This window comes from Hesperophylax consimilis, chromosome 15 (assembly GCF_061612785.1).
Source record: "Hesperophylax consimilis isolate HC1 chromosome 15, BYU_Hcon_1.0, whole genome shotgun sequence".
In the NCBI taxonomy this organism is placed as follows: domain Eukaryota; kingdom Metazoa; phylum Arthropoda; class Insecta; order Trichoptera; family Limnephilidae; genus Hesperophylax; species Hesperophylax consimilis.
This window is the reverse complement of record NC_142850.1, coordinates 22578999-22591749: the sequence shown is the minus strand read 5'-3', so window position 1 is coordinate 22591749 and position 12751 is coordinate 22578999. Positions and strand designations below refer to the sequence as shown.

Here is a 12751-nt window from a genome sequence, read left to right as displayed (position 1 = left end):
GAGACCTCAATGACTAAATAAAAAAATGTGAGACCTACACATGGGTAGCCATCATTCAAGTGGTTTTACAGCCTTTAAACTTTTTTGTATACATCTTTCCAAATGTTAAGAATGTTAATAAGATATCTTGTAAGTATTTACTGTAAATGGCACACTATTGTATTCAGTCCTTCTCCATTACAGTTTCATTTGTAACTATTGCATTAATTCTTTCTCCATTTTGTACTTGTAATAGTTCGTAACAGTAATCTTTGCTTAACAGAAATTAACTAAAATAAATATTCCAAATAAAACTGATTTGCAGCTGTGTGTCGGAGACAAAATGATGTGTCAGACCTACAATTAAATTTCTACAATGGGTAAGTAGTAATAAAGTTTTTTTAATAAATTGACACACACATCTGTGCAGGCGTTCAAAGTAGAAACTCATTTAATTCGCTACGTTAGGTGACTGGCAGGGGTGAGGTTTTACCGGGTCGTGTTGATAGATGCGTCTGCCCACCAACTGCGTGGCAGACCAGATCTGGAGAGACTGGTCGAGGGAGACCTTATGACCTCTCCAACACGACTCTCAGATCATCGCCTTGCATTTCAGTTTGGGGGATGGATTCATACATCATATATTTTTCCTTCCCAGAACTTCCTCCCCCACCTTTCATAAAAAAACCCACACAGCATACCCAAAGATCTGTTTGGAGTTTATGTAAAAAAAGTAAAGATATTAAGGTCAAAGAAAAAATTTTACCACTCCCTTGTAGATAGCAGCATTGTGGTAGATTTCAAAAGAGTAGGTACCCATTATTAATTTTTACGCATAGATAACACACGTGTTACAAAAGGTGTTAAAAGAAGTTGCTATGGTCACTTTATTTTAACCCTCCATCTGGAATACCTTTGGACCTCAGATTTCGGGAACAGTGTGTCTGGCAGGCTATGGTTTCCATGTTAATTTCAGCTCTCCAATGGAAATCACTTACATTTATAGGGATGAATTATAAGAGGAGAAATGTTTGATAAAAAGGGTTTAGTGAATAAATAATACGTTAAATTATAGTTTAAGTAATAAAACATAAAGTATTTTTATAAGCAATAATTGTTCGCCTGAAACACTCATCCACATTGAAAAAATCTCCTGATAAATAATACATGACGCCAACGGGACACGAACCCGTGTCCATTCGATTCCGGTCGAAAGCTCTGACCACTGAGCTATGGAGGCTTATCTCTTACCCGCGAAACTATTCAATATATGCTAGTGTTTCATTCAACAATTACTGCTTGTTACATTTTTTTTTTTCACCTGAGAACAACCAACTTTATTTTATATGAGAAAGGCATTGTAAGTGCTAACTCTCTCACTAGATGGCGTTTAGTATGATTTTTTAACATTAATTTATCAAAAAATAATAATTAAAACATAAAGTAATTTCCTAACATCATAATAAGGTCAAAAAAACACACTTTGTACGGCACTTGAATGTTTCTAGAACCATATTCAATCAGAATTCAACATCTCATGTTCATTAGAATAAATTGAGTACCACCTACCTTATGTGATATTATGAATATGATGAAATCTAGTGCAATGAGCCTAACAGCATATAGAAGTCAGATACTACTCTCCAAGTAGTCGGGTGAGTACATAAATAAACCACCCACAGTAAGATACTGAGTAGGGGGGTTAAATGTGCCTCCTAAAGACAGTAAGGTACTGGGAAGGGCAGGATCCGTCGCCGCTCTGGCGAGGAAGGGGTAATAAAAGATGGCGGCCTGTACCTGTCAGATCAGGTACGCCCGGCGGAGAGTTAAATTTGCGTTCATACTTTTCCTTAAATCTAAAATATCTGAAGATATGTGTCCGTCGAATAAGACTTGTTGCCCTCAGATATCTGATAAAACAATAATAATATATAATGGCAACTGTATTATTCTACAAGTTTTGTTATCAAGTGTTTTTGTGCTCAAAACTATAAAGTAATTGATGAAACTGGCAAAAAATGAATATCGAGTTTTTATCCCTTTGTATTACAATACATAGGAGTAATCATATCCACACAACCGATTCAAATACATATTAATATCTATATTTATTTTAAAATATTTTAAGCATCCAATACAATCCTGTAAAGAGTTGTATAGCGCCCTTCGTGGCGGCGGGATGGAGGCGTCTTCTATTGCGTCCCCAACCGCTTTATGTTTTTTTTAGTATTTTCAAGGGAAATGATGCAACATCCCTTTGAAATTATTTTTAAAATCAATCAATCAACATTTTAAAATAAACTTAACAACCAGTAATCAGTACTTTATAGTAATGTGATTTGAGTGCAGTGTGTTAAAAGTGAATAATCGAAAATTTTGCTAAAAAATATTCGAAATTCGCTTACGATGAACTTGGGACACCAGATGTACTATACGCCAGATGTTTTGAACGTAATTCTCGGAAACTCTGAAGGCCCTAGCAAGTGATTCGCTAAGCCCAGGGTAATTTATTATCCCGACCGTCGCTTTTTACTGCGGGCACAATGCACCACTAACTAACACAATCACCAGGAACAGGATTATATGAAGATGAATGAAGGACTTGTCGAATGTCACAGCGGTGCTGCCAAGGTCTGTTATCTATGTGAGAATATTTTGTCAGCGCTTTATTAGCAGCAGACACATACCTGGACGGATGAAGTACCTCGTGCTGGCACTGTTGATGGACGCGATGGACTCTCTTGCTGCAGCAGCTGGTCCAGTTTCTTCACCACCTAGGATTCTTGCTGCAGAGTCTCCATCTTCTATCTTCGTTTCACATGTTCCTGTACTTCATTTTACTTAACTTATCTTCACTTTATCTTTGTAATATTTGTATTTTTTTTTGTAATACCAGCATCAACTGTAAAGCGCCTCTGAGGTGATATCTCACAAAAGCGGCGCTATACAAATTGTCCAATAAATAATATAATCCACGCAGCCAATATGTCATATTATTGACACCTATTATTAAGGAAGTTACTAACATTGAAAATGAAAATACAATATTACGATCATTTCAGAAAAACCGTAAATGAACACGTCACATACACATTAGCAAATTTCACAAAAATTGTGGGTGCTAAGAATTTTAATATAAATGGGAAAACATTTCTGTATATTCACGGATATGAAGAATCCACCAAGTCAACTTCTGTCAAGTTGGTGGTCAATGCTTACCTGAGAGCTAGACCAGACACTAATATCATTTGCCTTGACTGGATAAATATGTGTACGGGGCCCTACATGACAAATGCTGCACCTAATTCAGAAACGGTAAATAAATAATAAATAATTTAATAAATAATTTTTTAATATTGTAAATAATTTCGTAACCCGGGAATGTTTGTCTTTCTTTAAAAAAAAAAAAAAAAATATATATATATATATATATATATATATATATATATATATATTTATATATATATATATATTTTGTATAATATCACAAACAAAGATATGGCACATTGTGAAAATGATTCATTTCTAATTATCGAAGACAATATTAGCGATTCATAAACGAAAATTTGAAACAGAAAAAGATACGGTCACATCTAGGACTTGAACCCAGGACTCTTTCCTTACCGTGCCCAGGCCTTTTTTTTTATTTTTTTTTTTTTATATTTACTCCACACAGGAGGCCCTGAAGAAAATAATTTCCCTCAGGGCCTATGTCATCTTTGGGGATGCTGTGTGGAGGGTCTTTTTGTGGAGAGGAAGGAGTGAACATGGGTCTTGAAGAGTCCCATGTTGTAGGAGGGAGGAAACACAGAGGCCGGCAGTTCGTTCCACAGCCGAGCTGTTGAACTTAAGAACGAATCATAGAAGCGACCCGTTCTCATGTGACAAGTGTCAACTGTGTACAAATGTTGGGCGCGCGTTTGGCGTGTATCCCGACTACGCACCGGTGCCGAAGGGATCAATGACGCTAGTTCCTCAGAGCATCTTCCATTGTAATACCGATAGAACAAGGACAGCATACCTACCTGACGCCTGTGCTCTAAAGATTGCAGTCCGTTTCTGCACAGAGTCAAGGGTTTTTTTCAGGTATTTTGGGGCTCCAGACCAGAGATGGCTGCCAAATTCGACAGTAGGGCGCACTTGCGATTTGTACAGGGTGAGCAGTTGTGTACTATTAAAGTATCTGCGGGCCCTGTACAGTACGCCCAGCTTCTGAGAGGCCAACTTTACTCTAGCTTCGATGGAGCCCCCGTACCTGAGCTGGTCACTTATAGTTACACCAAGCATATCAATGGAAGGCCTGTTCGGAAGATTGCTTCCGTTGAAGGAGACTAGATTATCATTTGGATCCCTTTTAGACGTAATCAGACAGGATTGGGTCTTTGAAACATTAAATTCGACGAGATTATTTTTACCCCAGGAGGAAATACTCTCGAGATAACCGTCCATTCTCTGCTTCAAAGCCCTCCGAGCTGTTGGAGTTTGTGTGCCCTTTGGGGGCTTATCAAACAAAAAGCTATCATGAACTGTACTGTCATCCGCGTAACAATGAATCGGTGCACATGTCAAAAGGTCATTGATGTGCAACAAAAACAAAGTCGGAGACAGAACCGATCCCTGTGGGACGCCAGCATTTATGGAGTGCGAGGAAGAGGTGAAACCGTCAGCAACCGCCTGAATCGACCTATCCCTTAAAAAGTTAGCAATCCACGTACACAGGGATGCGGGAAGTCCGTAAGAATGCAATTTGTTGACAAGTCCTCGGTGCCAGACCCGGTCAAAGGCCTTGGATATGTCTAGTGCGACCGTTTGGGTCTCACCGTGACGTTCCAGGCACCGCCCCCAAACATGCGTCACATACGCGAGAAGATCACCGCACGAGCGGTTCCGCCGGAATCCGTATTGACGGTCGTTGATAATTTTGTTCTTCTCGAGGTATGTGAGCAGTTTGTCGTTGATCACACGTTCCATCACTTTGGACAGAACTGATGTGATCGCTATGGGGCGGTAGTTGGCCGGGTTGGAGCGGTCACCTTTCTTGGGAATAGGGTGAATTACCGCTTTTTTCCAACCAGAGGGCACAGTGCCACACTTCAGGGACATTTTGAAGAGCTTTGTCAAAACCGGAACTATTTCCGCAGCACACCTCTGCAATACCAGGGCAGGTATTCCATCAGGTCCACTAGCTTTGTTAACATCGAGCCCCCGTATGACGTGGAGTACATCCCGATGCCGGATCCTCAGCTTTTTCATATAGAAGCCGCAGTGAGGAACCGACGGCGGAACAGCACCCCCGTCGTCGAGGGTCGAGTTTTCCGCAAACATTTTCCCTAATACGTTAGCCTTTTCGGTGGCGGTGTTTGCTAGTGAGCCGTCAGGTCTGGTAAGAGGTGGCAAACTGGGTTTGCAAAAATTTCGACCTATTGAGCCCGCAAGCGACCAGAATGCTCTGCTGCCATGCGGGCAGGCAGCCAGCTTTTTGCTGATCTGCAGGTCGTGTTCGAATTTTGACCTATTGATGATTCTCTTGCATTCCTTTGCCGATTTGTTGTATGCTGATCTGCTTTCGGGCGTTCGAGATGTGTTGTAGGCTCGGTAAGCCGCGTTTTTTCGTCGAACTGCTTCGGAGCATTGTCGACTGAACCACGGCTTTGAGCCCACACCAGTTTCTTTAGTAGTCGATTGTATGAAGCCATCCATCGCCGATTTGATGACTTCACCAATCTCCTGGGCACATCTTGAAGGGTCCGAAGTCCGAAAACAAACAGCTGACCACGGAAAAGCATTGAAATGGGCCCGCATACCGAACCAATCTGCTGACCTATAGTGCCACACTTTTCTCCTCAGCCTCTCATTGGTTGGTCTGAGGCTAACGGGGATTGATGTCGTCACTAGGCAGTGGTCAGATGATCCCAGAGGCGCTGTGACGTCAATCTTATAACCGTGTGGCACAGTAGTTAAGAATAGGTCTAACAGATTGGAGCGGTGAGTCTGGACATCAGGAACCCTTTTAGGCTCCTGAACCAATTGCTCTAATCCGTAGCAAATGGCAAAGGATTCCGCCTGTCGGCCAGCCGAGTCCGTTGGGCCTGAGAACTTCAACCATGGTTCGTTATGAACGTTGAAGTCCCCCAGAACAACAAACTCGGCCGAAGGGTAGCGGGGCAAGAGATCATCAATAGTATCGCTCAAATGTTTGAAGAGCTCGGAAGTGTCTGATTCGCTATGGTTCGGTGAGCGGTATAGACATGCGTAGAATCTTGCCGTACTGGCAAGATTGACGCGCACCCACATTACGTCGAATCTGGAGTTTTCCAGACTCAATAGTCGCACACAGTTGACGTCAGCTCGACTATAGAGGCAGACTCCTCCTTTCAGTCGGAATTTGCTTGCGAGGGTAAAGCCCGGGCAGTCCAGATAGGAGGAGTCTGGCGGCTCGGCTATCTGAGTTTCGGATAGGAAAAGAAGGTTGGGACGTTGGGACAAAAGATGGTGATGGACGGAATTTAAATTTGTGTGCAGGCCGCGAATGTTGGCAAAATTTACCAACAGTTTTGGCCCGCACCGGGGACGCCTGCTACTCGCCGCTGTAAAGATATTATGTTTGTTTTTATGTATATTCATGATTTTAATTTTTTTTTTGTTTTTGTTTTTTTTTTGTTTTTAAGGGTATGAAGTGAAAGGAAGGTCTGGAATGGAAAGGTGTGAGGGGTGGGTAGGAATATGGGGTTCAGGCTGTCCAGGAGTGATGAGCGTTTGGTTCCAGCCCACCCACTGCGGTGCTAGGCGATAGGCTGGGAGAGTCCGGCTGGAGAGGGCATCCAATGCGCCCCAAACGCTGCTGCTGGGTCCCCTCCGGTCACGAACCGGCACAACAGCAGTGGCGGGGTTTTTACACTCGCTGATGGGGCAGCCCACCCTTAGTCGTGAGCCTGAGGGTCGGGCCCCTGTACTATCGAGCGGCCTGGACAGCGGTAACCGGTTGTAAAGGGTCTCCCTCAACCAGCATCTCCCAACCGGCCCGCCACGCAGAAGGTGGGCCGACGCACCCGCCACCAAGACCTGGGCAAACCTTAACCCATGAACCCGGGCACCCCTGCTAAGTCACCAAACGTAGCGAACCACTTGGGGTGACCTGTGGCAGAGGTGTTGGTCATCCAATAAATGGTTCCCAGGGCGGCGGTACCCATTCCCGCCTACCAAATTGAAAAAATTGAAAAAATTGAAAAAATTGAAAAAAGGCCTAGACACATTGGCCCTTGGATTACTTCCCTCATACATTTTTCTTCCCAGAATTTCCTCCCCCACTAACTAAATAACTAACTATCTAACCATCACGCCTTTCTGCAGGGGTAGGCAGAGAGGACGGACCGCCAAACAAGTTGCCACACACTCCTTGCCTCATCATTCACATTCATACATCGTCTTCTATTATTCTGATTCTTGACATGGCCCAACTCAAGTATCTGATTCACTTGGTCGTGCCATGTCTTCCTCGGTCGTCCCCGACTTCTGCTACCATTCACATTTGCATCGTATGTTCTCCTTACACTCCTTTATTCGCTCATTCGCTCTACATGCCCAAACCATCTAAGCGTCCCTTTCTTGATCTTACTCATTACGTTTACATTTGCGGATCTCCACAATTCTTACACGATCATACATGGTTTTACCACATATACGGATCTCATTTATACAGCATTCAGTCTACTTTCATCCTTCCTCTGCCAGTTCCATGCCTCACTTCCATATATCAGGGTAGGTACCAGCACTCCATTGTCCTACCTTTCATAAAAATACCCCCCACACAGCATCCCCAAAGATTACATAGGCCCTGAGGGGAATTATTTTCCTCAGGACTTCCTGTTTGGAGCTAATGTAAAAAAAGTAAAGATATTAAGGTCAAAGAAAAAACAAGACCCTTGCCTTGCCGGGGCACGGGCCGGGGCACGGGCCGGGGCACGGGCCGGGGCACGGGCCTGGGCACGGCAAGGCAAGGGTCCTAAGTTCGAGTCCTAGATGTGACCGTATCTTTTTCTGTTTTAAATTTTTCGTTTATGAATCGCTAATATTGTCTTCAATAATTAAATATTACAATTTAAGGTTTTCCTCAAAAGTCCAATAAATAAAATGATTAATATCTTTTATTATTTTGGTAAAATATTTACAATAAATCTTTGCACTTTGCAGATCTTTCAACAAACGTAACGTTCGTTTTAATCTACACATTTATAGACTGCGCCAATTTAAATATTTGATGAAAATACACTTTTTTCAAGTTATGCTTTGAAATTATATAAAGATGAATTGCCTATCGCCCATACCGGCCAAATACGAAACCTTTTTATATAAAATGTGAACTGCTTGAAGAAATTTGAATTTGCAAAGCTTTTTAGTAAAAATATTTTTGTTTATTGTTATCCAGTTTAATTTGTAGAACACCATTTTAATTTAAAGTTTTTTCTATCATATTTTCAATAAAAAAAACTTTATTTATAAAAGTTCTGTTGAATGTACACTCGGCGTCAAAAATCGAACATCTTTGAAAGTTAGTTTCAAGCGTAAGTTTCCCTCAGCCAATAAATCTAACGATCTAACCCAGACAATATTGAAAGTACATTTAGCGACCCCTTGCTAGACAATAGTTTCATTTCATAAACGATACAAACTTTCAGAGTTCGGGAAGTTAAGCAAATGTTACGTTGGGCTATAAAAGAAGCAGTTTAAGTCAAATGTATAGCGCTAATTATGACACGAAGCCTCTCAAGTGGTGGCACTACTGCAATCAGGGATGCGGCAGTGTGATGTCGTTCGGTAATTAAACTTAAGCCGTTTTGCCGCTCCACGGGTTTTCCAACGGTTTCAAGAGCCCGGTGGCTTCATCCGGAGGCGTGGATCAGGGCGACGACGGCGACATAAGATTATTGCAATAACAAACAGTAATAATTTATCTCAAGATTATATTTACAGGTGGCGAAGGCCGTTGCGTATTATTTATTGCAAGTCATAGCCTTGGGACTGCAGCCAGGAAATCTGCATTTAGTTGGACATTCCCTCGGCTGCCACGTCGCTGGGAATATAGCCAAGACTACCAAGTTATCGGGGGTTATGTTGCATAGGTAACATGAATTTGTATTAGTTTAGTATAAACCCTACACAACTGATAATCAACCATTAATGTAGATGGTTGCGCCAATGCGCAATAGACATTAATTTATACATACATCTCATGCACACATACACACATACCTGCGACCACTGTACTGAGATAGTATTATTGTCCTTTGTCCTACCTTCCTTTCCATTCCTGCTCATTTATGTGCCCTTTGGGAATCAATCAGTATGTTGCAATAACCCGAACCGCTCACAATAAAACCGCATTCCGCGCGAGATTTCATCTCCCTTATCTTATTACCTAATTATTCGCGCCGATATCGTGCAAGCCGCTCCGTGTTAAGTGACATTGTTGTGAGGAGAAAAGACGGGAAGAAACGAGTGCCCTTTCCTAATGGTGAGTCCTTCCTTTATCCGTACAACAAATATTGTCTTATGTGCAGTGGTCATTGCTCAATCATCCAAGGTCCTTCGACAATCATTTCTTACACTATCATAAAAACAACTTCATAACTTCTTATACACCAGTAGAAATGGTTGTTTCTCAGCTGCACAAAATCTACCACAGAATATATGTAGTTTTGAATCAAAGTTTTAATTTCTTTATAAAAATGCCTTTCTTCAAAACTACAAGGATAAAATATTATCTACTAAATACAATTAAACTTAACACATGAGTTTGTTTCCCCTTTTTGGATTACAATACTAACAAAATACTATTTAAGTATAAACTAAATGTAACATTGTCATTTACAAAGATAATCTTTTATTTTGACGCAGGAGAATATATGTGAATGGTAGCAGAAGTCCAGGACGCCCGAGGAAGACATGGCACGACCAAGTGAATCAGATACTTGAGTTGGGCCATGTCAAGAGTCAGAATAATAGAAGAGTATGTATGAGACGATGTATGAATGTGAATGAGGCAAGAAGTGTGTGCCAAGACCGAGTTGTTTGGCGGTCCGTCCTCTCTGCCTACCCCTGCGGGGAAACGGCGTGATGGTTGGTTAATTAGTTGAATATTTAGTTGCAAAAATTCAGGACAATTATAATTTTTTTAATTCTTAGGTATCATCTGTATTTAAACGAAATAATATAATTTTATCAGGGTCTTATCCTTGAGCCAAACACGCCTGGCGCTAGTAAAAACCTCAAGGGCCCTGTGAGGTATTATCAGCACCTTGGCTCCTTGGCAAGGCTGGCTCAGGGCTGGCCCTGACTATTATGTAGTTCGACCAAAAACTAAAGACCGTTCCATAGGGTCTAGTGTTGCGTCATCTGGAATGAAGTGCGGTGCGGTCAAGCCACCAATGAACGCTACCGAACTACTAATAAATCACGCCCTTTCTACGCATGACAAGAGACATGTGTTTGCGCACTTTATTTTGCTTTCGGCCTAGCAATGGCATGGTAGACAGTGATCATGGTCTCAAATGAGATCAGACTCACTTACTCATTCTCAGTACTATGACTGAACTTCTTTATGGAGGCATTCTACGATTTGTAAATCCTGTTCATCATTCCTGGCACCTCCTTCACCGTGAACATGGATGAAGCAATGCTTGGAGTATACCTTCACGAATATCGTTTGGTGGGCGTATTTGTAATGCACTCGAATTCTTTAACCCTTAACTTGGCAAGGACAGAAATATTCAAATAAAAAATATTTGTTATGCTAGGTTTTCTACATTAGAATAAATGTGTGGATATTAATTTAAACTACGTTTTAAAGCATGTCCGAAATATACGTAAGAAACTCAAAAAAAAATCTTATTGTGAACTTATTGCATTTTTAAAAAAGGGCCTCTGCAAAATTCTTCATGAAATGAAAGGAGTAAAGTTTAGCGGTGGTTAAAACCGTATGTAACTATCGGATAGATGGCAATCAGTAAACGATTTAAAAAAATATAATTAACATTAAATTAATACCAAAGTAGAATAACATAAAAATACGAAGGAAATTAGAAGGACGGATTAACGAGAAATTTTTGTAAGTGCTTAAAAGATATAAAATCAAGTTCAGGGTTAAATGCTGTTTTTTTTCGAAATACTACGTTTATATTCGTTTTAGCATGTTTGATTTTATTTTAATAACTTGTCTTCGTTTATGGATATCTCCTTAGAGTAGAGGCGTAGTTTTATGTCATCTTATTCAGTAGGTAGTTAAAAAGATGATTTATAGAAAATACACTCTACGTAATCGATGGTGTTGTCATTAATTTATCTATGGCTCGGAAAAGCTTACACGATATTCAGGCAGCTACTGACCTCAACATAGCTCTTCGACCACAGTTTGACTTCTATGGATATGTTTCCCTTTTATGTGAGGTTTGGAATTTCTACTTCCTATAATGCACGATTTCACATCTTTCACGGGTCGGTAATCAATCGACATAAACCGAGTGCTGTAAGACCCTGCGCAGAAAAACAAGTTCGTTACAGTAAGTTAACGGTCTGCAGCGCAGTTGAGCGTGAAACTTTTCTGCGAGTGGTCTTACAGCATTTGGTTTATGTCGATTGCTTACCGACCTTTTGAACGACGAGCTAAATATTACAATCATAAATTCAAACCTAATTTTTAGAATAACAGGACTAGACTGCGCCTTTCCCCTGTTCTTCCCAGCTTTGACAGTGCGGAGACTGAGTCCAGAGGATGCGCTGTTCGTGGACACGATCCACACGGACGCCAAGAGATTCGGTATCCCCTTGAGCGAGGGCCATGCCAACTTTTGGCCCAACGGAGGAGTGAGGCCTCAGCCAGGGTGTCGGGTGTCCAACCTTTTCTATTCTATCACTTTGGCCGACGCATTCAATGGTAAGATAACCTATTTATAAATAATAAATAAATAAAAAAATTTAAAGGTGTGTATTTCTGTATTATAAAGCTGAAAGTTGTCTATCAATTTCAATTTTCAAAATTTTAATTTTTCTATAGTTGTCATTATATAAAATAACAAAAAAAAAATGAAAAAAAACAACATCTCTAGAGCACATTGAATCGATAGTGGTATGTTGGATGGGGTGACCGGATAAATCATCAAAATGATAATTCATCACATCTTTAAAAAGTTATATAAAGTCATGGAAAGTGATGAAACAAAAACTTTATTAACTGGGTTAAGTAGGTTAGGTTAGGTTTACATTTTTTTTCATTGTTTATAATGACTTTATATCACTTTTTAAGAGTGTGTTAAATTGTCGATGTGTTGGTTGATTTATCATGGAACCGTTGGATGGAACACTTGATTTTAAATAAATATATGTATGTATAGCAAATTGAATCGATAATGATATGTTGGATGGAACACTTGATTTAAATTAAATATATTTATAGTACATTGAATAGATAATGGTATGTTGGATGGAACACTTGATTTTAAATAAATATATGTATGTATAGCAAATTGAATCGATAATGATATGTTGGATGGAACACTTGATTTAAATTAAATATATTTATAGTACATTGAATAGATAATGGTATGTTGGATGGAACACTTGATTTTAAATAAATATATGTATGTATAGCAAATTGAATCGATAATGATATGTTGGATGGAACACTTGATTTAAATTAAATATATTTATAGTACATTGAATAGATAATGGTATGTTGGATGGAACACTTGATTTTAAATAAATATATGTATGTATAGCA

General features: G+C 40.2%; 1 protein-coding gene across 1 annotated transcript; it reads left to right on the top strand.

The window, feature by feature from the left end:
• The first annotated feature begins 2568 nt into the window (after positions 1-2568).
• LOC149417494 (pancreatic lipase-related protein 2-like) lies at positions 2569-11928 on the top strand. Its single transcript, XM_089640589.1, has 3 exons — positions 2569-2610; positions 8950-9098; positions 11676-11928. The coding sequence occupies exons 1-3, from the start codon at positions 2569-2571 to the stop codon at positions 11926-11928; spliced, it is 444 nt and encodes a 147-aa protein (XP_089496715.1).
• The last annotated feature ends 823 nt before the right edge of the window (positions 11929-12751 follow it).

What these genes read in the sequence shown, in the direction of transcription:
- LOC149417494 (XM_089640589.1), top strand. Translation starts at nt 2,569, where the DNA reads ATGAATGAAGGACTTGTCGAATGTCACAGCGGTGCTGCCAAG. An exon ending in GTCACAGCGGTGCTGCCAAG is followed by an intron (nt 2,611 to 8,949) that starts GTCTGTTATCTA and finishes TTATATTTACAG; the next exon opens with GTGGCGAAGGCCGTTGCGTA. An exon ending in TCGGGGGTTATGTTGCATAG is followed by an intron (nt 9,099 to 11,675) that starts GTAACATGAATT and finishes CCTAATTTTTAG; the next exon opens with AATAACAGGACTAGACTGCG.